The sequence below is a fragment of the Hypoxylon fragiforme genome (assembly GCF_022984875.1).
Source record: "Hypoxylon fragiforme strain CBS 206.31 chromosome Unknown GGS25scaffold_1, whole genome shotgun sequence".
Classification (NCBI taxonomy): Eukaryota; Fungi; Ascomycota; class Sordariomycetes; order Xylariales; family Hypoxylaceae; genus Hypoxylon; species Hypoxylon fragiforme.
Window position 1 is genome coordinate 75,410 of NW_026054756.1, and position 25,882 is coordinate 101,291.

General features: G+C 48.1%; 10 protein-coding genes across 10 annotated transcripts; 5 read left to right on the forward strand and 5 right to left on the reverse strand.

Annotated features, from left to right (window-relative positions):
• Nucleotides 1-50: 50 nt before the first annotated feature.
• Nucleotides 51-3,335, forward strand: GGS25DRAFT_467331 (uncharacterized protein). Its single transcript, XM_049258992.1, has 2 exons — nucleotides 51-1,046; nucleotides 1,100-3,335. Exons 1-2 carry the CDS (start codon nucleotides 648-650, stop codon nucleotides 3,023-3,025), a joined length of 2,325 nt encoding a protein of 774 aa, XP_049120816.1. The 5' UTR covers nucleotides 51-647; the 3' UTR covers nucleotides 3,026-3,335.
• A 2,736-nt stretch (nucleotides 3,336-6,071) lies between these two features.
• Nucleotides 6,072-7,597, forward strand: GGS25DRAFT_526678 (uncharacterized protein; the record flags this gene model as incomplete). The annotated part of the gene is made up of 2 exons (XM_049265031.1): nucleotides 6,072-7,479; nucleotides 7,553-7,597. The coding sequence occupies exons 1-2, from the start codon at nucleotides 6,166-6,168 to the stop codon at nucleotides 7,595-7,597; spliced, it is 1,359 nt and encodes a 452-aa protein (XP_049120817.1). The 5' UTR covers nucleotides 6,072-6,165.
• Nucleotides 7,598-7,661: 64 nt separating this feature from the next.
• Nucleotides 7,662-10,218, reverse strand: GGS25DRAFT_526680 (WSC-domain-containing protein; the record flags this gene model as incomplete). The annotated part of the gene is made up of 1 exon (XM_049265032.1): nucleotides 7,662-10,218. The coding sequence occupies one exon, from the start codon at nucleotides 10,216-10,218 to the stop codon at nucleotides 7,672-7,674; it is 2,547 nt and encodes an 848-aa protein (XP_049120818.1). The 3' UTR covers nucleotides 7,662-7,671.
• A 463-nt stretch (nucleotides 10,219-10,681) lies between these two features.
• Nucleotides 10,682-12,928, reverse strand: GGS25DRAFT_467337 (uncharacterized protein). Its single transcript, XM_049258993.1, has one exon. It carries the CDS (start codon nucleotides 12,700-12,702, stop codon nucleotides 11,131-11,133), a length of 1,572 nt encoding a protein of 523 aa, XP_049120819.1. The 5' UTR covers nucleotides 12,703-12,928; the 3' UTR covers nucleotides 10,682-11,130.
• A 92-nt stretch (nucleotides 12,929-13,020) lies between these two features.
• On the reverse strand, nucleotides 13,021-14,181 carry GGS25DRAFT_467339 (uncharacterized protein). The gene has a single exon (XM_049258994.1). The coding sequence runs from the start codon at nucleotides 13,742-13,744 to the stop codon at nucleotides 13,238-13,240; it is 507 nt and encodes a 168-aa protein (XP_049120820.1). The 5' UTR covers nucleotides 13,745-14,181; the 3' UTR covers nucleotides 13,021-13,237.
• On the reverse strand, nucleotides 14,182-16,220 carry GGS25DRAFT_467340 (cytochrome P450). Its single transcript, XM_049258995.1, has 4 exons — nucleotides 15,810-16,220; nucleotides 15,219-15,757; nucleotides 14,508-15,133; nucleotides 14,182-14,414 (listed from the first exon to the last, which is right to left on the reverse strand). Exons 1-4 carry the CDS (start codon nucleotides 16,021-16,023, stop codon nucleotides 14,249-14,251), a joined length of 1,545 nt encoding a protein of 514 aa, XP_049120821.1. The 5' UTR covers nucleotides 16,024-16,220; the 3' UTR covers nucleotides 14,182-14,248.
• A 365-nt stretch (nucleotides 16,221-16,585) lies between these two features.
• Nucleotides 16,586-17,251, reverse strand: GGS25DRAFT_516354 (uncharacterized protein; the record flags this gene model as incomplete). Its single annotated transcript, XM_049263185.1, has 1 exon — nucleotides 16,586-17,251. The coding sequence occupies one exon, from the start codon at nucleotides 17,249-17,251 to the stop codon at nucleotides 16,586-16,588; it is 666 nt and encodes a 221-aa protein (XP_049120822.1).
• Nucleotides 17,252-19,460: 2,209 nt separating this feature from the next.
• On the forward strand, nucleotides 19,461-21,423 carry GGS25DRAFT_526686 (subtilisin-like protein). Its single transcript, XM_049265033.1, has 6 exons — nucleotides 19,461-19,947; nucleotides 20,001-20,183; nucleotides 20,239-20,331; nucleotides 20,390-20,773; nucleotides 20,931-20,966; nucleotides 21,018-21,423. The coding sequence occupies exons 1-6, from the start codon at nucleotides 19,672-19,674 to the stop codon at nucleotides 21,210-21,212; spliced, it is 1,167 nt and encodes a 388-aa protein (XP_049120823.1). The 5' UTR covers nucleotides 19,461-19,671; the 3' UTR covers nucleotides 21,213-21,423.
• Nucleotides 21,424-22,004: 581 nt separating this feature from the next.
• Nucleotides 22,005-23,591, forward strand: GGS25DRAFT_467347 (ERV/ALR sulfhydryl oxidase domain-containing protein). The gene is made up of 3 exons (XM_049258996.1): nucleotides 22,005-22,674; nucleotides 22,820-23,185; nucleotides 23,261-23,591. The coding sequence occupies exons 1-3, from the start codon at nucleotides 22,355-22,357 to the stop codon at nucleotides 23,277-23,279; spliced, it is 705 nt and encodes a 234-aa protein (XP_049120824.1). The 5' UTR covers nucleotides 22,005-22,354; the 3' UTR covers nucleotides 23,280-23,591.
• A 10-nt stretch (nucleotides 23,592-23,601) lies between these two features.
• Nucleotides 23,602-25,148, forward strand: GGS25DRAFT_970 (proteasome A-type and B-type). The gene is made up of 7 exons (XM_049266187.1): nucleotides 23,602-23,688; nucleotides 23,748-24,042; nucleotides 24,124-24,169; nucleotides 24,224-24,238; nucleotides 24,298-24,332; nucleotides 24,400-24,640; nucleotides 24,711-25,148. The coding sequence occupies exons 2-7, from the start codon at nucleotides 24,009-24,011 to the stop codon at nucleotides 25,024-25,026; spliced, it is 687 nt and encodes a 228-aa protein (XP_049120825.1). The 5' UTR covers nucleotides 23,602-23,688; nucleotides 23,748-24,008; the 3' UTR covers nucleotides 25,027-25,148.
• The last annotated feature ends 734 nt before the right edge of the window (nucleotides 25,149-25,882 follow it).

Consider the following 25,882-nt stretch of genomic DNA (forward strand, 5'->3'; position numbering starts at 1 on the left):
GATGCTTGTACAAGTATTGTACAATACAATAACTAACCTACAGCGTTGATGGCTGGTTATATAAATTTGACCACTGCAGTGACCCCGCGTCCCTGGTGTGGCGGTGCTTTGCTTACCTTCATTGTTAAGGCTTAGTTAACTAGTTACCGATGACTCCCGCACTGAGAGTTTTGTCATTCAGTGGAGTCTCAGGGTGTCGAGTCATTATGATCCATGATTAAGCCACATGTTGCACATGCACCCACCCACCAAAATTTATGGGTATGAGATGAATTGGGTGTCTTATCAAATATCATTCCATATACACCACACCTGCGTTTGCAATCAATCACCGTAAATACGACCATCCCCCACCTCTCTCTCACACATTTCTTACGCATCGTGTTAACAACGAAGGGAAGCATCCCAAAATCCTCCCACAAACTCTCCCACAAACCCTACAACAAGCAAAGAATCCGAAATCGGCCAACGCTTGTCTCATCTGAACTACATAGTAACCAGCAACTAAGACGCTATTCAGTGTACTGCCTTTCCCTTTCGCGGGCATTTTTCGATTCGTCCGCCGTATCTCAGCAAGAAGGAGCGCATCCTCTCATTTGGAATCCATTGTGTTACCTCTATTGCCCATTTAAGTAGTAGGAAATTCAATGGATTCCCCTACTGTACCTGCCCCTATGTCAAATGCGCCAGGCCGCGGCCGAGGTGATGGTAATGGTAGAGGAAGAGGCAGAGGTCGCGGCCGGGGTAGAGGACAAGAAAGAGGACAAGGAAGGTCCCAACGTGGGAGAGGTAGGGGAGGCCAGACCTCAACACACATTCCCCAGTCAGATCCGAGCGAACCAAGCCAACCATTACCGCAAACTCGCGTACCAACTGTGACTGCCAACACTGCCGAGGACGGGGAAGACATAGAAGCTGAGGTGTGCTTCATCTGCGCAAGCCCGGTCATTCATCAGGCCCTTACTCCCTGCAACCATCGGACTTGCCATATATGCGCTCTACGTATGAGAGCATTGTATAAGAACAGGGAATGCGCACACTGTCGGGTATGTATTATATTCCCTCTGTTGTCTCATATCAAATGCTAACCTCGCCACAGACAGTTGCCCCCTTTGTCCTCTTTACTGATGAATCTACCAAACGATACGGCGACTATTCCGACGCCGACGTCACAAGTACCGACGATAATATTGGAATCCGGTACACGAACGAAGACATAGTTGGGGACACTGTCTTGCTCTTGCGTTACAACTGCCCTGATGATTCCTGTGACTTCGCGGGACTTGGCTGGCCCGATCTACATCGACATGTTCGCAGCATACATCACAAGAAGATGTGCGATCTTTGCACTAGGACGAAGAAAGTCTTCACTCACGAACATGAGCTGTTTACCGACAAGGAGCTAGAAACCCACATGCGGCATGGGGATGATCGCCCTGGCGCTGTAGACCAGACAGGATTTAAAGGGCACCCGCTGTGTGGTTTTTGTGGTTCGCGATTCTACGACGATGACAAGCTCTTCGCGCATTGTCGAGATAAACACGAACGTTGCTTCATCTGTGATCGGCAAAACCCCAGGCAGCCTCACTACTATCGCGATTACAGTGCGCTTGAGGAGCACTACAAAAAGGATCATTTTCTCTGCCTTGACCATGAATGTCTCGAGAAGAAGTTCATTGTCTTCGCCTCGGAGATGGACCTAAAGGCGCATCAACTCAGCGAGCATGCGAACTCCTTGTCTAAGGATGTGCGACGTGATGCTCGCGTGGTAAATCTTTCTACCTTTGACTATCGGCAGCCTTACCAGCCACAGCAACAGCAACGACGAGGCGGTGGCTCTGCACGGGGTCGGGATCGGGATGGGGAGGGAGAAAGGCGCGGAAGGGGTCGCGATCCCAATGCGGAGCCTCTCCCCGTCAGTTCTGCGCAGACGCTTCGACGGGATGAGCTTGCCTTCCAAAGGCAGATGGCTATACACTCTTCACAGTCAGTGTCCAACCGAACCTTTGGCGGTCAGCTATCATCGTCATCAAACCCATCAGGGCAACCTCCACCTGCAGCATCTGCCACCCTCCCCACTGCTACCACCACTGCATCTACAGTGGCCACCGACATGGAGGGGCTGAGTCTAACAGACCCGAATCTAGCGGCGGAAGACCGCGTATCCCTCCTACGACACTCTGCTGTTATTGAGCGAGCCTCGGGCCTCTTACGGAATGATCGCGACAAGATTGCCACATTTCGGAATCATATATCTTCTTACAAACAAAATTCGATGTCGGCCGCGGCGCTCGTCGATGCACTCTTCTCACTTTTTTCAGACGCCTCTTTTTCCGCCCTTGGCACACTGGTCCGTGAGTGTGCCGATCTCTTCGAAGACAAAACGAAAGGTGACAGGTTACGGAAAGCGTGGAACGACTGGAGAGCTATCAATGATGATTATCCAACTCTGCCAGGCCTGGGCGGCATGCATGGCGCTACTACATCTAGCACGGGTTGGGCTGCTGCAGCCACAAGTTCGCCCGTCACGGCTACCGCAGCACCGGCCCAAAGACATACCACTCGAGTGCTCAAGCTTAAGAGTTCTACACAGCAGTCACGACGTTCAAGTGTAGAACAGTCCTCTGCCTTCTCCCATGCGAGCTCCTCTCGAAATCCTCCGCCACCGCCACCGCCACCGACTGCGGCCTTTCCTGCTCTGTCAAGCAATACCAATACTGTCCGCACTGCCCTTTGGAATTCAGGAGGCACATCATCCTCATCGAGACGCGCCAAACCGGCCAACCAGGACGAAGCATTCCCTGCCCTTCCTGCTGCACCTAAGCCCACCACGACGATATTTGGTTATGGTACAGGAAGCGTGCGTAGAGATGCGGCGGGTTCGCGGGACACGGGGTTTGCATGGGGAACGGCGGGTGAAGGATCTGGCGCTGGGGGTGACAACACCGAGGACGGTGGGGAAGGATCTACAAAAGGAAAAAAGGGGAACAAGGGTAGGAAGAAGGTGCTGGTGCAATGGGGGTAGGCGCAAATGATGGATGGAGAAACAAGACAAAATGATTTACGTGCCTACTTACCTGGCCTAGGTAGGTAGATGATGATATCACGCTTGAGGTTGGTTACCTAGGGTATACGAGGATTTCACCTACCGCCTAGCCTACCTACTATGCAGGTATGACTATGTAGATATGTACCTAATGGACAAACCTGGGATGGACTTGGCAGGCAGGAAAGATGAAGCTCACCTACCTATAGTAGCAAAAAGGATCATGGTACATCATTGAATAGTAGTATAATCATTGATAGTATCAAACGACGTCTTCCTACCTACCTAACCTTAGGCATATAGTAGTACTGAGCCACTTCCTACTAATTGGGCCTCTTATTAATGCCTCTAGAGACCTTCTTCAAAGGGGGTTAATGGCATCCTACGCTATACGCTATAGCATCCTGATAATCTAAGTATATACAGCCTTAATCCACTCCAATGTCTAATTCTTGCACACTGCGCCGCATACCAAGTAAGGATGTGAATTTTTATATTTAGATGTAAGAATAGACAATGCATTCAAGTTTAAGTTGGTAGTATCCATGTTGTTAATACCTAATAGCCTTATTACCTAATACCCTAGAGATAAATGTGGGTGGACCTGTATATTAAAAGGATAAGATCTAAGGATCAGACCTTGCTACTAAAATATTCTTAAATATATAACCACAATGTTTTGCACTTTCCTCTTTGGCGTATTTGCCATTATTTATTGGGGGGGGATAATAATGTTTGTTCTAGGCATTTCCAAGCTTTGTTTTAATAACGCCAATAAGCTTTAATATAGACGTTCCCAAACCACACAACCATTTAATAAATATCAAAGATAGATAACGCTATATTAGAATAGCAATAAAATGCCAGAAATATGGTCTTTTAAAATAAAAGGTTAATCGGATAAATAAAATATAATACATCCCATATAGAAAGTAATCCATCCGGAGGATATTTTTATGCTGGAACTTTTTCAGAAAATTACTATGGGAAATTATTGAATTAATTACGTCATTAAATACCCCTGTAATTCCCAAAAACCCGTGCAGGAAAATCAGGATTGGTCAGATCGTTCTTAGCGCCAGCTGCCCGACAGCCGTGCGTTCTTTTTAAAAGCTTTTTATTGGCTGCATTCCTTTAAAGCAAACGCTTTTTATTGGCTGCATCCCTTTATGCCAGCTGTCCCAAACTTTGTCAACCATAGCCGTGCGTTTCTTTCAACGCTTTTTGTTAGGACATGGCCATGGACGTGGATAGGTGTGGCTATCCATAGCTGTTGCCGTATGGGCACATCTCCATTGCTGCTGCCACAGCTTGCTGAACCTTATCGGTGTATATATAGCTAGCCTGAGACGCTGGGAGCTCAGCTCTCTTCTTCTCTTCTATATATTGATTGACTGATTGACCTTTTGAGTCCCATCTCTTGCTACGGTTGGAAGACCTCCAACCCCCATACCATCCCGGTTCATCCGAGGGGTGAGCAATATGCTCACCTAGAAAATCCTCAGACCTTTTGGTTGTTGAAGGGTTAATCAACAACCGTCCTATTCTTATCCATTGCCCATATACTTATTGATTGCCCAACCATGGACCCCATCCTTATTCATTGACCATATCCCTATATATCAGCAGAGCCGCAAGAGCCTCAACGCACAGGCCATCGGCAGAGCCTCAAGCAACCCAACCACTAAGACCACATGTATCCCGCTAGGAGGATTGTCTGGAGTTATTTCAATTATTGAAGCAGCACGGGTCTGCTTAGAGATTCGTATCAGGGATCAACACACATGTGTGTATATAGGTTATTGGACTTGGATAACGTGGACGTTATCCTTTCCATTGAAAGGGGGGTGATGTTAGGACATGGCCATGGACGTGGATGTGGCCATGGACGTGGATAGCCACTCCCGTGGCTATCCATGGCTACTGCCATGTGGGCATCTCCATGGCTGCTGCTGCCACAGCTTGCTAAACCTTATCCTCCGGATGGTTACGCCTTCCTTCCGTCACCCATTCCTGACTTTTAACCCCTTTTTGACTTTCTAAGATAGTCTTTTAATTGGACGAGCAAAATTTCTACGGCCAGCGCAGCGGTTCCTGAAAAAAAAAATATCCAAAAGTGATTCGAAGGCCCGTCCCGGAGCTTGCGGAGGGCCACGGGCCGATGAATCACTTTTGGATATTTTTTTTTGAAGGAAGGCCGGAGAAATTTTAAAATAAGCCATAATAGCTAGTAAATTATAGGCTTTTTAAATTAAATAAACAATTTTTAGACTTTTTGATTTAAATAAACTAACTATGGACTTTTAATTAAACGACTTTTAAATAAACAGCTTTTGGAATAAACGACTTTTTGAATAAACGTTGATTTTTAGAATAGAGCTTTCAATTAACAATAACGTTTCAATCAATAAAAGGATTAAAATAACTTTAAAAACAATAAAGGTCCCAATTATCAAAAAAAACCAAAAACCAAAAATAAGGCTATCACCACAGTTCTTCTGGTGGGGGGTCACCAGATAAATATGGGTAGACCTGTATATTAAAAGGATAAGATCTAAGGATCAGACCTTGCTATTGAAATATTCTTAAATACATGATTATAGTGCTTCGCACTTTCCTCTCTGGCGTACCTGCCACCATCTCCTAGGTACTAGATAGGTACTAACCTACTACGTAGTATGTACATGCCTAGGGGGTGCGCCGTAACGTAGACCAATAAGGTTTCAAGGCTAGCTCCCCCGCATTTCCGATGGAGATCATTTTAATGTTTTTCTGGGGAATTTATTAGATAGAGTTCACATGTTCAAGGTTGTTCCTAATCCTTCGAAATACCTACATGTACCTCCAGCTACTATGTATGTATACACCGTGAAAACATGGAATGTCGTTTACTTCGTATATACCCCTATATACACCAGTCCCTCTTGGAATCCTTCATGCCGCCATGCCATACCATGACATAACATCAATTCAATTTAGTCAATTTAGTCATGTGAAAGAGAAAGGCTCATCGGACTGGTGAAAGCCTACCTAGTACTTACTATAAGTATGGCCAACACCCCTAACTTCAATGCTCATGAGGCATATTGTTTTACAAATGTATACGGCCCAGCTCCATCATGAAATTCAAACAAGTCCTGGTTCTACTATTATCTTTGGCATCTGTGGATGCTGCTCCTCCTGTAGGACAAGAGAAAGAATGCAGACTACACCCGGAAAAATGCAAGTCTGAGGCAGATAAAGCTAAGGACAACGAAACGAAAGAAAAACAGAGAATCTGTAGACTTCCATCCGGCACCGCGGAGCAAAGAGAATACATCTGGAGCGACAAAGGAGGAGGTGTCGGTAAATTTCTGGAAGACTGGCTTAAGAAAAACGGAGAGGAGAAGTGGTTCAGCAAGATGGACTACGAATTCTCCCCTTCCGGCACTAAATACCAAAACACCTGCAACACCTTGGGAGGAAGTATATGCTCTGGCCCAGGAGAGTGTATGGATTTCAAGAGGGCTGAATTCTATTGGATTCGGATGGCTGGGCAGCGAACTCAAGCTACGTTCAACTACTTGTATACCTGGCTCCGCATCAACACAGTCCAGGACTCGATACTAATTAATAAGATCGTCGCTGCCTTTGGCGACCCGAAGCCCAAAGACCACTCACAAATCCCTGCCATTTTCGCCGCTATCCTGATCATATCAGGTGGATATGGCGGTGCAGCTGGATCTAAAATGGGACCAACGTCCATCTTTGGGGTGGGTGCTATCAATGTTGGTATCAACGGCAAGGCCGTAGCCGAGAGTAATCACAAGGCTATCGATTCCGAACAGACTGTTTCCGACACACTCAGCACCGTCTTCAGTCAAGGAATGAGTGGGCTAGAATCGACCTTAGCACTGGCCTTAGCAGGAACCTTCGCCGGGAATAAGAAAATGACCACCAAAGACTTGCCAGGCTCCGGAGGTTCTTACAGCAGCCCTATCTCCAATTTCTTTGACAAAGGACGGGCATTGGTCGGGGATATTGATACGGTCTATAGCCCGTTAGTCAAGAAGTGGGACCAGTCCACGAAACGTGCGATGTCCGTTGCTATCCTCAAGGAGCAGCGCTATTTTGTCTTCATCAATACAGACATCAAGTCATCGGCTGACTGCTTCCGTGATGGTGCTAAACGAATTTGGCACGGAAATGACTGTTTGGACATCTGGAGGTTTACGGACAATGACAAGCTGCGCGGCGACGGAGCCCAAGGGGAAACCGTCAATCATATGTTGGAGCCAGACTTTGGCGCCATGGACTTAGGTATCATGTATAACAATGCATTGGACTGTGCCACACAATTTTCTAAAGGAGATGGAAAGGTCGATACGTCTAAGATTAAAGACGATGGCCATACACCGCTCTGTTTATATAACTTTCCAGTGGTGAAGGGGAAGGTGAAATGGCGATCCGAAAAAATCCGTTGGTCGATTTGTCCATCCGACATCAATACTACGAACAGATCTATAGATACATATATATGTCAGGGCCTCGGCCGAAGAGAATCGGATATAGGTATGGACGGCGGTGGAAACCATAGCAGCACTCCTGAAGAGCTTGCTATGTAGGTAGGTAGTTGGTTTTCTAGGTCAGGGAGATTTATAAACACTTATTCGAGAACTCCCACCGCACCACTCCGTTATGTCCCCTTTGCAAGCCATGCCACAATCCGCCTCGTTGGCCTTCGCCGCTCCGTTGCGTGGGCCCTCGCTGTTGCAGTAGCACTCTTGCCCGTACTCGACTCCCATATAGCTGTAACCTTTTCCTAAGCAATAACTTGCGCACTTTTCCACAGTCATCCCAGCATCAGTGAACGAAGCACTCGGTTTTGTACCGCTGCCCAGCGCTCTTCCATTTGTCCCTTCCGTATAGCAGCCAAAGTACGCGTATCCCCCATCTGTGCTAGTGACCATGTTGTGAGTAGGGACGTACAACGTGTTATTCCAGATAGATATCCTCGAGCTCCCGCCACAGAGCTGGGTCGGGTTGCCCTTGCAGGGCATGCCGCAGTCTGCCTCGGCCGAGAGGGCGGATGAGGCTTTGGGCGCGTTCCCGCAGTAGCACTCCTGCCCGTATTCCATGCCGAACAAGGCGTAGTTCTTGGCCTGGCAGTACTTTGCGCAGGACTCGACGGTCGTGGAGTCGCCGTACTGGAAGTCGCCAGTTAATGTGCGGCCGTCGGAGCCTTTGTCGGTGTAGCAGCCGACGTAGTTGGCTGTTCCGTTTGCGGCTTTGAGGACACTGGCGCTGGCACTGGCACTGGCACTTGCTTGGCTCAGTTGCGTAGAGGTTGCTTGCGATTGTGACTGGGTGGATCGAGTAGATATGGTCTGCGTCTGTGTTTGTGTGGACTGGGATTGGACTCCCCTATTCTGGGTGATGTTCCAAACACTCAACCTCAAGCTTCCGCCACAGGCTCGTGGTGAATCCCCCTTGCACTTCATACTGCACTGACTATCATCCGAGATCAATGTTCCGGTATTAACATTGCTGCAGTAACATTCCTGCGAGTACTCGGTTCCTGCGAGTGGGTAGCCCTTTTCCCTGCAATACGACACACACATCTCGTTCGTCATGGCCGTGGTGTTGACCTTGGAATCTCCCTGCAACGCCCTACTGTTCCCGCCCGGGTCGCTGAAACAGCCTAAGTATGTCGCACTCCCGTTGTTTATGGTTGTGGAGTCAATGCTTAGGGTCGTGGCGGATGCCGAGTATGAAGTATCGCTCCAAATAGTAAGGAGGTTTGGCGCACCGCACCACTCTGTCGCATTGCCTGCACACACCATCTTAGACGTAGTCGAGCAATCTGACAAAGCGCCGCTGTTGATGGAAATTCCACAGTAACACTCGGTAGAGTATTCGAGACCGGCAAGAATATAACCCTGTGCTTTGCAGGCCGAGGTACAGGATTCGATGGTCATGTTATGAGCTTTGAATGAATATCCGCCCAGCGTTCTCGGGTTCCCATTGTCAGTCGCACAGCCGGCGTACGCGAATGTGGTTCCGCTAAGTACCTGCCCTACGGTAGGGCTGAACATGGTAAAGGGCCCTTCATCTTTGTTCTCACTGACAGATGGTGAATCGTCAGGGCATATAAGCTGCACCGCTCGCTCGGGACCAGTAGTTACGACATTGCAGCCAGGCAAGCAGTCTATCATTCCCCTCACCTTCTCGTTGACGATGGCCGGACGCTCAGGGCAGTTGGTGGCATAGTAAGGGTTTTGCGACTTGGCTAGCGGCGGACACTTGGAGATTTGGCCATTGGAGGAGTCGTCATTGGCGCAAGTGCTTATGGCGGCTTTCAAAACGTCCATTTCCCACCCGTTCATGAAGTCGCCGTGGAAGCCGAAGCCGGTGGGGTCGCCGTTGGCAAACACGAATCGCCCGCCAGCCTCTTTCTTTATGTCGTTCACGCCGTAGAGAACTTCGAAAAACAGGTGTACCAGCTGGCGCGGGTGCGAGGGCGGGCATATACCGTTGTCGATTCCGGACATGTAAGCCACGTGTGACTGATCGCGTTGGTAGTCCTGTCCATTCCAGCAGGAAGGAAACTGTATCTGGGCTCGCAGGCCGTTGTCGCAATCTGTACTGAACATGTAGTTCTTCTCCGGAGCGCTTCCTGAGCTATCGAGGCAATTGAACGATACACGATCAGAGATGGGACGGGTTTGGAAATTGTTGTTGTTGGAAGAGGTCACGGCAGTGGTGGAGTCCGCCCGGAGATAGGGGTCGCCTGATACCATCTTAAAGCCAGGGGGGAAGGGCTCGATGTTGGACCGATTCTCACCGCGCCCGAGATAATAGACGACAGTCCCGCCATTTGGAACCTCCTCGAAACTTCCATTGGCGTGCTCATAGTACAGCTGGGGCGTCCAGTAGATGGACTTGTCATCTTGAATTTCACACGACGTGCACTGCGAATCAATGAGGTCCTGATACGTGTTGGAGAGGCCGAAGTTGCTTGCCCCTGAGACCTTATGCACGTGGGCCGAGACGGCCCCAGGGGAGACGATGGGATCAAGACGGCTGGTTTGGATGAGGCTGCAGGACATACGCCAGTAAGCTTCTACGCCGTATATAAAGTAGCTAGATGACGTGGCTAGTAAGCCAACGAGGGCTCTTTTTAAGTTGGCCATGGTAGTAGACAACTCAAACGACGAGGAGTTGGATGGCGATTAACGCCTAAAACAAGGCCGTCACCTGGGAGATATGAGCTTTTACTGATAATGTAGGACCACGGAAGCATACCTAAAGTATATCATATTGCCGTGCGTGTAAGCGGGCGATATATATAAAGCTTGCCGACTCCTTTAGAGACGACTCTACGCATGATGCCATACATCGCTAGGACTTGGGGCGGACGCGGAGAATAGTATCGTGAACAAGACTAGCTTTGACATAGCGTGTCCCTGGGATGGGAATTGAGCTACCTACCACATACTATATTCCGAGAGCTTGGTAAGTTGTATCTACACCATCAACACAAGGGATAGGGCCTGCTTAACGAGGGTACAGCCGACTCCTGACTAGCAGCAGCGTGTAAACGGAAGGGCCTACAATACGTAGAACGAGAACGTGAGTAATGCTAGTGGACTTAGCTTTGATATGATAGAATAATCGTTGGCTCAAAGCGTTGATCTAAGTGTTGAGCTAACATGGGGTTCAGATCTGACCCCTTAAAAGTACCTAGTACCTAAGCAGATACCACTAAGAGTGTAGAATCCAAATGCCAAATTTCATGATTGACTTTGAATATAACTGTTCTCAAATTATCTTTATACAATTCCCCCTTCGTTTATGTTATGTCGTTTTCTAGACCTTGCTCGCGTGCTGTAGGTTAGTTCTAAGATGCAGAAGGGTCTGTCCTTTCAACACGATATAGTAGCATCCCACATATTGGATACTAGGTAGCTAGTACTAGTGACTCGGGAGACCGAGTCAGGTAGGCCAGGATTTCAAGCAATCAGGCACGGGGACGCCAGAGATATATATATGATGAAAAACGAATACGTCGGATCTGGAGGTAGGTACCTAGTACCTAGTACTGATTACCCAGAGCCCTCAGATCTCCGCATCGCAAGTTCTGCCGCTGCTTTGCCAGCTCTACGACCAAAAACTGCGCCTGAAGTGAGACCGCTCCCGCCGGGGTAATTTGAGTAGAAAAGACCTCCCACCATTTCCCCCGCACAGAAGACTCCGGGCACGCCCTTTCTAGTCAAGCTGCTGATGACCTGGGTACTCTCAGGGTCGATAGTGAGACCACCAAAAGTGAAAGTAATGCCGCATGTGACTCTGACCGCAAGGTAAGGGGCTTGATCCAGGGGCAAAGCCCAATTAGACTTGGCCAGTGGAAGCCTCGTCGAAGATGATTGAGTGGACAAGCCATCTCGGATCGCGGGGTTCCAAACCGCCTCAGGATTTTCCCTGCGATGAGCATAAACTGCATCGTTGTATTCGCGGATGGTAGAAACGAAATCATCCCGGTTGTGCAGGCCGCGCAGTTGGCACTTGTCGGCGAGCTCTTCGATTGTCGACGCAGTGATTCTCTCGACGCGCTCCTCGCGGTACTCTTCGGATCGTAGCCATGGAGTTGTGCGAGCATCCCAGACTTGAAATACTATGCTCTCGGGCTGTGCCAAAATTGCGCGACCAAATTTAGCGTACGTGTAGTTCCTCAGGTCAACGCCTTCGTCCACGAATCGCTTACCTTCGACGTTCAACATTAGTCCTAGGGGGTAACCTGACTTGGTATACTCGTTCGAGGCTACTCGGTCCCCTGTGTGGGGGTCCGCGTTGCTGTAATCCCACGCCACTGAGTGGCAGCCCGACCAGTTGCCAGCCGGTAGGGCGCCGAGATCACGCAGAGCGATCTCGAGGCAGTCTCCAGTGTTGTATGGGGTGCCACGAACATAGGCCAAATCCCAATTCGGACCTAGGAATTGGCAACGAAGCTTGGGGTTGGATTCAAAACCACCACTAGCTAGGATGAGCGCTTTCGTCCGAATGATGCCTTCCTGGCCTTTGTGATGCACCCGTGCAGATACCCCAGACCCGTCACTTTCCACCGAGATTCCAGTCAGCGCCGTGTCCCAAACCATTTGCACCCTATGCTTTTTGGCGATAGCAATATGATCCTCCATGAGTCCCTTGCCCCCATCTTCAGTCTTAAGCGACAGGCCACCCCAGAATTTATACCGTCCGTCGACCAGATACGCCTGTCGATTGAAGGAGAGCTGGAATCGAACGCCGTTACTTGCCAGCCACTTCACAGTCGAGTTAGAATCCTCAATCAGGGCTGTGCTCAGCTTAGAATCTGATCGCCCCAAACAGATGCGTTGCATGTCGTTTGCAAAACTGGTTTCTGTGTAAGGATCAAGGTCGATCTTCCCCGCAAGCTCTTCGTCTACATTGTTGACGATAGGAAGGAGGTCCAAGAGCCCGTTGTGGGCTATTCGGTATGCGCCGGCTGTGAAATACGAATTGCCTCCAACCCAGTTTTCGGGGCATTTGTCTATGAGAAGAACATTGCGGGCTCCGTTTTGTACGGCGGAAACGGCGGCGGAGAAGCCCGCATTGCCGCTTCCAACAACCAAGACTTCAACGGTATGCGGAAGAGACATGATATTGGTTTGGTGCGGAAAAGTGAAAACGAACTAGACAGTACGGTTACGTCTCCCAGTCACTCTAACATCTAGACATAAAGGCTTCTCATGAAGATCTATCAAGCTTTTGACTAGATCAAGAGGTACACAACCTTCAATGTTGATTAGTAGAGGCGGAACCAAATCTAACGCCGATGAAGATTGAAGTCGTGTTGAAAATGACATATAGACTTGGCATTCAAATCACAGTGCGATTCTGCGGGGTTAGCACAATACAATACATGCCACATGCAGGAGAAGAGGTAGGTTAGTGCCCCTTTATTTCATCACCCAACGTGTGCGTAGACAAATTCTTTATACTTGGAAACAGATAAACAGATTTTATTGTTGCTAACTTTACGTTCTAACTAGTTGATCTGCTATTAAACAATAAACAATGCAGAAACAGATTTTTTTTTTTTTTTGGTTTTTTTTTTAGAGATTTACCATCATTTAATGATCACCTCCCGCTCACCAACAATACTCAACTTACTTTGAACCCCTCCCCAGATCCTTAGACCCTGTCCACAGCATAGCCAAAGTGGAGCTCATCGTTCGAGTCTTGCATCCACTGGCTCGACGGCACTTCTCCTCGCCCAAGTGCCCCCTCCACGATCGTTTGCTGCGGGTTGAGGCGGAAGACGATCGCTCTCTCCTCCAAGATGTGAGCTGCCGGGAGCGGCCGGATAGGCTGGGGGGCCACAAAGGTGCTCGCCCTGGAGGAAAAGATAACCGGGGGTAGTTCCGGCGACGGCGAGGCAGACGAGTACGCCCGTTCTTCGCTCCGCTCCATCCGGGTTAACTCCATTCCATGGCGGTATGCGGGAGGCGGCGGCGGCTGCTGGTGGTCCTCGGCATCGCGGGCCTCCTGTCGACGACCACGGCGGTAGCGGCGGTGAATGTACCTCCAGATGAGGAACGTGATACCCATCAGGGTGGGTATGCCCAGGATGAGCGACGCTGCGAGGATTACCCCCTCAGTGATATTAAGGGCTTGAACCCCGGCCTCGCCGTCGGACATGATTAATCGGTACTAGGTAAGAACGGATACGCTTCCTTTGATTGAAGTAGTTAATGGACGTTTTGATAAGAGCTTAGAGTGATGGTATTGCTTTGTTGGCTTGATTTGGTTTGATAGGAATTTAATAGGGGGTGGCCGGCCTTATATCCCCCCAAAAGTCAACATTGCGTTCCGGTTCATACATTTCACCACGAAACGCGTGCGGTCGTTAAGTATCAGAAGATGGAATATCAAGGTATGGTTCGAGAACGGTGTCATATGTTTTGAGTCTTGATACTCTAATTCGGTATATGAAGATTGATTGCTACACAATGATTGAGTAGTGTCGTTGTCTCTAGGTACCTATCTATTGGCCTCCGGAGGCTACCTGTATCTTACTTATCTAGTATAGGTCCCTAGGTAGACTGGTAACTAGAAGCCTAGGTGCTCACAGCTGAGCTTCTAAGGCTGTAGAGTTGAGTGCGACTCTGTCGGTGATATACATGTGTCCTGTATGTAAAATACTCATATTCTAGGGTTCACCAACGCCTTGAATCCGTTTTGTCGAGCAGTCGCCGTGACAAATTTATCACTCGCAGCTTCAACGTCAAGGGGGCCAACATCATCCAGGCTCAAATCAAAGCACCATAGCAGCTTCGCGATAACTGTGTACAGCTCAGCCCATGCAAGACTGTTGAAGGGAAATAGGTTAGCGCGCCATTACTATCCTAGAGAACCAGCGCTATAACTCAGGGGTAATAGGGTAGACTGGTAATGGACTTACTGCATCCCGAGACAAATCCTCGTGCCTCTGCTGAACGGTTCAAACCCTTGGTCTATTCTCACTAGGTCGCCATCACCATTCAGCCACCTCTCCGGCCGAAACACCTTCGGCTCCGGAAACAAAGTCTCGTCCTGGTGCATGAGAAGAGGGGTCATGCCCACGGGCGTGCCAGCAGGGATTCGCCATTGTCCGTATTGCAGGTCGCGATCGGGTGCGACTCGCTGGAGGCGCGATGCGACAACCGTACCGAGTCTTAGGCCCTCCATCAACACGGCATTCAAGTATGGCAATGCCTCGAGGGCGGCAAGGCCGGTGCTACCGATCTCTGCATCAGATAACTCTATATTAGAGGAAGCGAGTTCTTCTCGCAACCGACCGAGTATGTTGGGGTTCTTGAATAGGTGATATATAGTGACGCGCAGAGAATAAGCGGTCGTCTCCATGCCCGCACTGGTGAGTGTTATAACTTCGTGTGCAAGGTGATCCAGTGTCTTTTCAGATGGCGGAAGGTCAGATGCCAAGATCTGATGGACGATCGTATGAGCGGTGTCCCCCTTTACCAGGGGGATATTAGCATCGACTGATTCGGTCTGCGATAAAATGTTGGCAGTGATATTGGCCATTGCCTAGTCTGAGGTCAGTGTTCTCTTGCTCTTGATCAGTACCTGGATACACCTATCAAAAGTACCTAGGTATGAGTTCAAGACTTACGTCGAGATAGGAGAGGAAGTTCTTGAGACCCTTATCCCCAAATTTGTCAATGATACTCCTAGGAATGGACTGCGTAAGCAACCCAAACCACCGGATATGCTTAGTCGTGCGCCATACTTCCCCTGCGTTCTGCTGCAATGTAGCTAGGTCTGCGTGGAAGTCCTCAACGTCCAAGTGGTTGAAGCTCCCACCGATTAATATTTCAGTAGCAATATCTCTTGTCAGAGCACTAATGGCATTGCCAAGGTTGATCACCGTTCCCTTCGGCTGTGTACGTAGGCGGTGGCAGAATTTATTCACCATTGTTTCAATAACGTGATACTTGTGAATGACGTTTGCCTTGGAGAAGAAAGGGTTCAGTGCAGCGCGACGACGCTTGTGTTGATAGAAGTCAACGGTATGGAGCGTAGCTGTCGGCGCCCCAAATGCTTCCACCGCCCAATCATATTTGTCCCATCGTGCGTTATGGCTGTAAAGCTGTTTATAGAAGGCAGGGTCGCTGATGTGAAGTTCATGAGGACTTATCCGGATGATCGGGCATGTTGTAAGTTAGTCTTGCCGTCTCAGAGTAATGACAGAGCCATGGCTCACCATATTTCCGGTGCATCTCAGCAATTTTGAAGGTATATTGGCCACCGCGGAAGACATCGTAGTAGGCCTCATAATAGCGAGTGAATGCAGCCAATTTTGGGCCGGGGAACTTGGCGATGGGATGTAAATACAGCCTGTAATATGCAAGCAAGGGGATATAGAGTAAAAGACCAAACAAAGTCACAGTTGCTACAAAGGAGCTCATTTTGAACATAGTTTTTAATCATTACTGGTGTCACTTCGATGATCTGTGTCTGGACCAAACAATTGCTGTGTGAGCCCCCCCTTTTAGAGCGGGTGGGGACTTACAACGAAATTTACACCAAAACAAGGCCGTTCAAGCATTGAGTGTCAACACCACACTGAATTTTAGAACATCAGAAAAAAATATATTGGATGAATTGAAACTTTATCTTCACCATGAGAATATTTTATTAAATTCCTTGAGCTAATAATGACTGAGAAATTGATGGATTAAATTTACATATGCAAGGGGCACATACAGTCCACCCATGCGGCGTTGCTAAAGATTGGATATTGAATATAAAAAAAAGTACCTACCTACCTAGATGGGTAAGAATTAAATTTAAGAAATGCACCATTTATTCATAAGTGTTCTATCCTCAAGCTTCTGATACAGTTAACATGATTGAACGTCTTAGGTTAAGTAAGAGCTCCAATACTTGGTTAGTACACAGTGTATTTAATTCACTTTACCTAGCCCCTTATTCTTTATTTACTCCTAACTACCTACCTACGTTAACACTTTCCAAAAACTAAGTTTCGTTATTCTCAATCTGAGATAACCGCTTAGTTTGCGATATCTTCACCAAATCTCTAGGTTCATCGTTGCCTGCCTGCCTACGTCCTAGCTCGATTTCTTCGAGCTTGTCAGGCGATTCAGGGGCTGCAGTAGGCTTTCCTGGTATGTCCTCCTCCCCGCCAGGTATTTCTTCTGTATCAGCAAACGGATCACTAAGATCTACCTCAGGGATCTCTTTAGACGACTTTGTGGCCGGCTTAACCGATGAAGTCGAGGGCGATGGCTGCGTATCTTCTTCTTCATTGCACGACTCAACGGTCGCCGCATGTTGAGAGTTAGGGTCAGAGAATCTGACATGTTTCTTTACGCCGTCTTTCGTTGTCGGCGTTGACGGCGGTACTTCTGAGCGTATTCCCTGCGACTTATTACTATCTTGTTCTCTTTGTACCCTTTGCTGAAACTCCAAATCCTCCGTCGAAAACTGCGCTTCGACATCTCTGGGTTGGCGATTTGGTTTGTGCAAACTCCATAGTTTATATACCCACCAGGACATGGCAAGCAGCCAAAGTAAAATACCACATCCAATGGCTACGCTGCCCCAAATAAGCAAGTTACGAGGGGGGGTCTTTGTCGAAGTCCCCTCTTCGGGAAAGTCCTGTTGGGATGCAATGCTATCCATTATAGTTAAGTGGTTGATGTGAAACTGCTTTTTTGTTGAACGCTTGTGATAGCGGTTGGTTGGTTGATATATTCTTGTGATAGCGGTGGAAGACGCTAAGAATAAATTGCTCAGATACTACCTAGGTAGGTGGTTGATTTGATGAGATTATATAGGAAGATATGTACAACCTTTTGCCAACTTGTTTCGTATCATGCTGCTTTATAATGAAACTTATGAATTGTTCGAAACTTCCTGGTTAAGTTACTAGGCTCGCATATACATACCTACTAGGTAGGGTGCCTGCCTCCTACATATATCCAACCCGAACAGGATACACGTCTTCGAACAGAATGGCTAATTATTAACTCATAGTGAGCTGGTTTTTTTTCCTGTAGACATATCAATACCAATTCACAATACCTAGAAATCAGACAATGACCTTATTAACGTTAGGTAGTGGCGTTCTTTGCAGCTTCCAGTCAAGCTATATGTAGTTCCCCATAAAGGGGCGTTATGTTATACAGAACAAATGTTTAATCAAACAGCTTTCTTTGTATCCATCTGAATTACACACTAGGTGATTTGTATGCATTCCAGGTTAGTAATAGGCCCGGTAACTACTATAGGAAGACGGCACGTTGTTCATGTACGACCTCTTACATCATTTCGAGATCTACTCTAAGGCTCGCAGGACATTACACCGATATCTACAGTCTACTATTGGCCCATCTCTACCTAGTAAGAAGATATATACCTAGGTAGTTATCTTTAATCCCACAGGGCTCTATGTATACGACATTAATATCGGCTAGCTTATTGACGAGAAGCTGTTGCTTCACTCATGGTGAGACAACAGCTGGAACGAACTCAGAAGTTCATAGCAACATGCCCGGCTCTTAATCGGCCTAGAGATAGTTTTACGAGATCACTCTACAAGATTACTCTATCAGAGCGTGATCTTTAGTCAGGTACCTGAGCTAATCCTAGGTACGAAACCGAGGCTCCGGCTAAGTGGCTAAATGCATATCCAGAGTTGCTTGTTGATACGCGCACCGACTTCCAGTGATGTAGGGCATGTCTCAATACATGTCCTCATGTGCGCCATCCAAGAGGTGAAGAGACTATAGAGATCTAGGTCTCTGATACCATCCATACCGTAACTCGACAGACTATCTTGATGCGGGGCATACGGCGGTACTTGAAAATATGTAGTCTCCATATCAATCTCCACGATCGGTACTCAAAGAAGAGTGAATAGTTGAAGGCTTAGATAAGTTTAATATATGTTGACAAACCTCGCAGTCCGGTTAGGTCGGTCGAGTAGAATATATTAGCGATGAATCACGTCCCAGGGGCCCGTGATGTGCTAGTTGATAAGAGTTATTGCCTGCGGTGATTGCTCAGAGCGAATACGTTATGATGTTATTATGTATTGCCGACTTTCGGTAATTGTGTCATTCAGAGGCTATCATATTATGTCGTAATACCTGCATTTTAATATAAAAGCTCGCTGGACGTGCCGCTGAGATACTATGTGCAATCTAGAACCTAGAAACAAGCTCAGTCTTGGCTTCTTGGCTCTTCTTTTTGTAAGTGATCTGGTAATGCGAGTAAGGAGGGTCTTTTGGCCTGATTAGGAAGGCCGTGCGTTGTTCAGCACGCGAAAGAGCTCGAGGTCCCTTCTGCGCGAGATGATGCTGACTTGGCGCAGCTATCGAGTACAACACGTTGATACTACCTGGTAGATTTGTCCTCCCCGTGCTATTGGGTTCAAGTCTTAGCCTATGTGGTAACCGACCGCCCGAAGTCACCATACTCCTAAGACTACACGATCTTCATACCATCCTTGCACTGACCCTTCATCGGATCTAAGGCCCCAGGTCTCTCTGGTTAGGGGTCGTGACCTAAACGTGAGTGGTTGCAGAGGCCTCGGAGCCTATACTGGCCGCCAGCTCCTCTCAGAAAATGGTGCCCCACAGGGTGTCAATATTCGTCCTGGGAGACAAGCTCTACTGCGCTTCCCCAACCCATGAGAATGTCAGAATTTCTTGTACGACAGCACAGAGCTAAGTGGCTGCTGCAGGGCGGTTGAAGAGCAAGGATCGATGATAAGAATCAGGGTGACCTTTCCAAGGTCATCAATGCCTCACAGCCAATACTTTGAAAAAGAACCCTTATGGCAACCTACATCGTCATCTATCCTTTCCGACTGTACGCCGAGTAAGACCCAGCAGGTACAGGAGATCTGCGAGTCTTCTCCCCGGGCGAGTGGGGATCAGCCGGTACGAGATGTACATCCGGGCTCAGACGAAGCACTCGCCAAGATAAATAGTCGCCATGCCGTCAGCTTGAGGAGAGACTTCTGACCTTCATCCGCTCAGGAGACACTGCTTCAGTAACTTTACCCTCTACACGTTTCCGTTCAAACTTGCTCCAACATGCGTACCGCTACCCTCCTCTCTCTTCTGCCTTTGGCATTCGCTGCTCCAGCTAAGCGGGCCGAGCCAGCCCCTCTCCTCAAGCCGCGAGGGTCTCAGCTCCTTGAGGGCAAGTACATTGTCAAGCTCTATGAGAACTCCGCCATCTCAGCTCTTGCGGACACGATGAGTGCCTTCGAGGGCGATGCCGACCACATCTACGACATTAAAGGTTTCAAAGGCTTTGCCTCCACCCTCACGCCCGAGAACCTCGAGACGCTGCAGAACCATCCTGATGTATGCCCCACGATAGTTTCTCCAGTTATGTTAGGAATCTTACATAGGCACAGGTCGAGTTCGTCGAACAAGATGCTGTCATGAGCATCAACGCCTATATTACCCAGACCGGTGCTCCTTGGGGTATTTCACGGATGTCCCACAAGACAGGCACAGACACCTACGTCTATGACGAGAGTGCCGGCTCCGGTACCTGTGCCTACGTCGTTGACACTGGCATTTACACGGCGCACCCGGTATGCAGAGCCTACAACATGCCTAACGAAGTGATACTGACAAAATCCATGCAAGGAATTTGAGGGTCGTGCTGAGTTCCTGGCTAATTACGCGGACCGCTCTGACACAGACGGCAATGGCCACGGCACACACGTTGCGGGCACAATTGTAATTTGCTTCCATCCTTACCTATATAGCCTGTTCAGTCGGTTGACCTCTCATATAGGGCAGTAAGACGTATGGTGTCGCGAAGAAGACCCAGCTCTTTGCTGTTAAGGTCCTCGATTCAAGCGGCTCTGGAAGCACCTCTGGGGTTATCGCTGGCATGAACTTCGTCGCCACTGATGTCAAGACCAGGGATTGTCCCAAGGGCTCAGTCGCCAACATGTCGCTCGGTGGTGGGTTTTCCACTGCCATCAACAGTGCCGCAAAGGCTGTGGTCAATGCTGGTGTATTCCTTGCCGTCGCAGCCGGCAACGATAACGAAAACGCTTCTAATGCCTCGCCTGCTTCCGAGCCATCTGTCTGCACAGTGGGGGCTACTACCTCCTCAGACGCGCGTGCTAGCTACTCCAACTACGGATCATTAGTCGATATCTTCGCGCCTGGTGTAAGTAGCATTGAGCCAATCATTTCCCTCTTCAGCATTTTTCGGAAGTCATGTTCCATTGGTAGATTCGTTTACGTGTTGCTGCTTTCAAGGCTGGTCCTAAGACTACCGGTATTCACTCGAACAAATAAACAACTACTAACCTTGTCGTTAACAGTCGAGCATTCTCAGCACTTGGGTTAGCGGCCGCACTGTAAGTTGGACAGCTTTCTGTCTCGTTTGTACAAACTAATTCTTCCTCTAGAACACCATCTCTGGCACCTCCATGGCCACCCCCCATATTGCCGGTCTCGGTGCCTATCTCCTCGGCCTAGAGGAGAAGAAGACTCCCGAGGAGCTTTGCAAGTACATAGGATCAACTGCTAACTCGGGCGTCCTGACCAGCGTCCCAAGTGGCACTGTCAACAAGCTCGCCTTCAACGGAAACCCCAGCGGTTAAGCGCAGTGGCTCAAGGGTAAGAATGAAGCGCGTTCATGGGTATATCGTGGCATTATATATCCACAGCTACATCTATAGCCTACATGTAGGAAGGTGGACATACATACCTCTATGCAAGTGTTGGGTTGCTCCTCAGAGTACAATCCACATCTGCTATACGAATTAGCCGCGACAGAGTATTAATTGACTGGCAGATTGAGTAACTTCTCCCCAACGCGCATTTGATCCTTAGAATAATTAAGGAAGTGAGGTTCCCCGCATACTATGTATACCCGGTTGAGTAGCCCCTGAAAACACGGCAAACGCGGGCTATAGATGGTGTCTATCAATGCAACTTTAATTCGGCACTCAGCGTAGTAAGAGTCATTAGAAGCTTTTTGTAGTTTGGTATGTTGAACTTGCAGATCTACGTGTGCACGTGAATAGACGCGTTTCGTACTTATTAGTGACGCACAGAACGCTATAGTAATACGACTATATAGCCCGTCGCGGTGGACCAATATCATCTAGTTAGCATCTACCGAGGCACTTATGCAGGTAGGTAGGTAGGATTCGTATAAGCTGCATATATATGGTAGCATGGTCCTCGGGAAATACGCAACAAAGGATGCAATCAATCGACAATGGATGTTGTAGAAAGAAGAAAAGCAGAAAGAGGCTCAAAGAGCATCATGATTATTTCGAATGTATGAAGTAGTTACTACTAGTAGTAGTTACCTCTTACATCTTATTAGAATCTTCAGGGGTATCGCACTAGTGAGTACTGGGTACATTATGGAGTCACTGCACTACATCAGTAGGTACATACAAGTACATACAATGAACTTAACACGAACTATATTTCCATATCGAGTTAAGGCATGCACCCTTAATTAGACCCCTGGAAACCTATGAACGTCCCATCTCATGATTGATCCTTGAAACTGTGACTCTCAAACCAAAAACCTTTCGACGCTTCATCGAACACAATTCGATACGTTCCGTAATATTAAATGTTCGTTTTCTTTGGCTTTCACAGGTGGTTAGCAATATTCTACCAGTGACTCTCCTATCAATTATACCACTTTTTAGGTATATCCCTTCCAACATTTGCCTAGCCCCTGGCTCAATAATTATTGCAATCCTATTCGAACCATTCAACAATGGCGCGGCACCTATCTGTCGTTGTCATCTTGGCCATTGCCGCCTTCGTAGTTTTGTCTTTCATGACGTCTTTCGGCAATAGAACAGAGCAAATACGACATGTGCTACCCGCTGCGGCCGTACCGGAACAGCCACCGATTAAGTCAGAAGCGACCCTAGCAGATGCGAAAGCTGGTGCGAAGTCAGCCGTGAAACCAGAGGCGAAGCCTGATGCGAAGCCAGAAGTGAAAACGGATGCGGGTGCTGGTTTGTCACTACTATCGGCCGACATCCTTTCGGGTGGTGCAATAGCTCCGAAGCTCGAGAACGCAACGATCAAGTGCGCATTTCTGTTTTCCCTTTCACCCCTATAAATATCTTACAATTCGACTACCTCGACTGTTTGAGCGCATGACCAAGAACTTGGTTGATGGCACGGCGCAAGACATATATGTATCCTGCTAACTTGTATTTGTGACTTCCAGGGCGGAACTCGGTCGGTCGACGTGGAAATTCTTCCACACGATGATGGCGCGGTTTCCCGAAGAGCCGACAGAGGAGGATTCGCTAGCGCTCAAGACGTTCATTCAGCTGTTCGCACGATTATATCCGTGCGGCGATTGCGCACGGCATTTCCAAAAACTGCTTGCGCAATTTCCACCGCAGGTCAGCTCACGGAATGTGGCAGCGGGGTGGGCATGCTTCGTGCATAACCAGGTCAATGAAAGACTTAAGAAGCCGGCCTTCGACTGTAATAACCTTGGAGATTTCTATGACTGTGGCTGCGGAGATGAAAAGAAGACGGCAGCAGAAACAGAAAGCATAGGAGAGCTGAAGTTAGAGAAAGAAGGGTGAGTGTTTGCTACTAGTTCCCAACGCTTTGCTATAATCTATGGATACCAAGTATACTAATTCCCTCTGGATAGGTTGACCAAAGGTGGTTGATTGCTGTACAATTATACAGCCCGGGACATTGTCATTTCGGCATGGAAGCATAGCGACTGGAGTTACTAGTTAGTCTTTTCAATGTTCATCGCCTCTCGAGTAGAATTCAAGAGAGCAATACAATATTAGGTACCTAGGTACTAGATAAGTACATGTGCTCCTCAGCGGTAATACTGTGATATATACCCAGAATGCCTCGAAGCTCTAAACGTTACTGGATATGTGTATGCACCTTATAGTCGCGATATGCTAATATGCCAACCTTGGAAGCCTCCAATTCACCTATAGCATAATAGGAGAACTTTGAATTCCATACAGTGTACTAACTAATACTAGGTAGTATACTTGGGTACCGCCAAAATCCGCATCATACCTGAAAGCGGGGATAAGAGCGGGAGGGTAACATATGGCATGTGGTCCAAGCTTTGGTGGATCACTGCTAAGGCTAACGGGCTACTACGTACCTAGATAGGTAACACTAAGTTCCGGGTTCCAGCCTTGCGTGTCGGAGCTGCCTTGAGCTTTACAAACCTTAGAAGTAGAACTCAATGAAGCTGTTTCCTTCCATACCTACAACCACCAACTAAAAGTTTGGAACATTCAACACGACAATCCAACCGACCAGACACCGATCAACGAACTCGATTAATCTACCTCCGTAGTAATCTGACCGCTTTCCGAACTTGCGCTATTCATTCTACCTTACACTATCTTCACCATTCCCACAAGATGGAGTTCGGCACCAGGGGAGTTTTGAATGAGGGTATGTTAAAGCTGAGCTGAGCCTAGCTTACCAATAGAAGTACTCTAAGCGCTATTTCAATCTAACCGATAACCCAACTAGATGGAATTCATGTTGATATGGAGAGATTAAAGAAGGGCGAAGTCAAGTGAGTTTCAAGGTGCATACCGTTGGATATTCTAACTAACCTTCTGACCACTAGTCTTGGTACTTCGATGTGAGCTCAGTCCTCTAGGGGTTGCCTGTGATATCGACTGAGAATTAACATGATGCTAGTATGGCCATTACTTTCAAGGATGGTGTCATTCTCGGTCCGTCTCCCGATGCTATACCTGGTTCTCCGTTCACCAACCCATACTAATACTACCGTGCACTCAGGCGCCGACTCGAGAACCACCACCGGTGCATACATCGCAAACCGAGTCACTGACAAGTTGACCCAAGTTCATGACACCATCTGGTGCTGCCGATCCGGCTCGGCTGCCGATACGCAAGCCGTCGCCGATATAGTACAATACCAGCTGGGCATGTTCGCGATGCGGAACGGAAAGCCCCCCACCACTCAGACAGCTGCGGCCATTTTCCAAGAAGTTTGCTATTCCAATAAGGATCGGCTGAGGTAAATATTGATGGTGCAGCGATGCATAATCCAAGCGCAGGAACGATGCTAACAAGCATGTACTTTATAGTGCGGGACTCATCATCGCGGGCTGGGATGAACGACACGGCGGCCAAGTCTATGCTATTCCTCTCGGAGGTTCTCTACACAAACAATCTTACTCAATCGGCGGCTCTGGCTCGACTTATATATATGGCTATTGCGATGCGAACTGGAAGGAGGGCATGGAAGAGAAGGATGCCGTCAACTTCGTAAAGGGGGCCTTGCAGGAGGCGATCAAGTGGGATGGCAGCTCAGGAGGTGTCATTCGCATGGTGGTGCTAACAAAGAAGGGCGCAGACCGGCACTTGTACTTACCTGATGAGAAGTACGAGGCGCGGCATTAATAGATGGCATTGAAGGCAGCCATGAAGATGCGAGACCCAGTTGCGTTTTGAGGGTTGGGCGTGCCTGTGCCGTGTAGAGTATCGCCCAAACCCACATTATCGTGGGCCCTCTAGGTGCGTAGCACAACTTACTCTAGGCTTAATAAGAGCATTACAATGAGGCATCAGGTATCCCGTTTCTTGGGTGATCCGATCGTCAATCTGTGGTAACACGTCCCTACCAAACGAGATGCACTATATGTCATGCTACAGGGTTGGGGGTCTTTCATGCTCGAATCCTTAGCGACATGTGCACTTCTCCAAGCGGTGAGCATACACACCTCCAGGGCTACCTACTACATATGTAGGCAGATACATGTGGACTTAGGTACATATGTTCCTGCGAAGGAGCAAATCATCGACTTAGGGTTATCACATGGCACAACGAAGGCATCACCAATAGAATGACAGATTTATAATAGGTGTGCGTGTTGGTTGGTGTTGTTCTTTCGTCGTTGATAGGGCAAGGTCAGTTTCGGGACAAATCAGGCAACGTTGAAATCCTCGATGTCTCAATGTTTTCAAAACTGTCTTGTTGATATTACTAACCTAGGGGGGGACGTACGTGAGGTTTTTTCTTCTCCCCCCTCAAGCCATCGGGTTAATTTCAAAAGGTGCAAGGAAATTTCCTTTTCCTTATGTAGCTTCCTTCCAAGTCGAGGATTAACACAGACTACTAGCACGTGCATGGCTGGCAGAAGCAGATGAAGCTACAGTGCCTATGTAGTACATGTCTACATATTAATATAAAAAATGCATACTAGGTATGCATCATGTTGTAAGTACTTGGTTCAAGTTGGTTGTTGCAATACTGGCA

Coding starts and splice junctions, on each gene's coding strand:
- GGS25DRAFT_467331 (XM_049258992.1), top strand. CDS start 648: ATGGATTCCCCTACTGTACCTGCCCCTATGTCAAATGCGCCAGGCCGC. Junction 1,047..1,099: donor GGGAATGCGCACACTGTCGG/GTATGTATTATA, acceptor ACCTCGCCACAG/ACAGTTGCCCCCTTTGTCCT.
- GGS25DRAFT_467337 (XM_049258993.1), bottom strand. CDS start 12,702: ATGTCTCTTCCGCATACCGTTGAAGTCTTGGTTGTTGGAAGCGGCAAT.
- GGS25DRAFT_467339 (XM_049258994.1), bottom strand. CDS start 13,744: ATGTCCGACGGCGAGGCCGGGGTTCAAGCCCTTAATATCACTGAGGGG.
- GGS25DRAFT_467340 (XM_049258995.1), bottom strand. CDS start 16,023: ATGTTCAAAATGAGCTCCTTTGTAGCAACTGTGACTTTGTTTGGTCTT. Junction 15,758..15,809: donor TGAGATGCACCGGAAATATG/GTGAGCCATGGC, acceptor AACTTACAACAT/GCCCGATCATCCGGATAAGT. Junction 15,134..15,218: donor ACTTCCTCTCCTATCTCGAC/GTAAGTCTTGAA, acceptor ACCTCAGACTAG/GCAATGGCCAATATCACTGC.
- GGS25DRAFT_526686 (XM_049265033.1), top strand. CDS start 19,672: ATGCGTACCGCTACCCTCCTCTCTCTTCTGCCTTTGGCATTCGCTGCT. Junction 20,184..20,238: donor GCATTTACACGGCGCACCCG/GTATGCAGAGCC, acceptor AATCCATGCAAG/GAATTTGAGGGTCGTGCTGA. Junction 20,332..20,389: donor CACACGTTGCGGGCACAATT/GTAATTTGCTTC, acceptor CCTCTCATATAG/GGCAGTAAGACGTATGGTGT.
- GGS25DRAFT_467347 (XM_049258996.1), top strand. CDS start 22,355: ATGGCGCGGCACCTATCTGTCGTTGTCATCTTGGCCATTGCCGCCTTC. Junction 22,675..22,819: donor CTCGAGAACGCAACGATCAA/GTGCGCATTTCT, acceptor TGTGACTTCCAG/GGCGGAACTCGGTCGGTCGA.
- GGS25DRAFT_970 (XM_049266187.1), top strand. CDS start 24,009: ATGGAGTTCGGCACCAGGGGAGTTTTGAATGAGG. Junction 24,333..24,399: donor CAAGGATGGTGTCATTCTCG/GTCCGTCTCCCG, acceptor CCGTGCACTCAG/GCGCCGACTCGAGAACCACC. Junction 24,641..24,710: donor TCCAATAAGGATCGGCTGAG/GTAAATATTGAT, acceptor TGTACTTTATAG/TGCGGGACTCATCATCGCGG.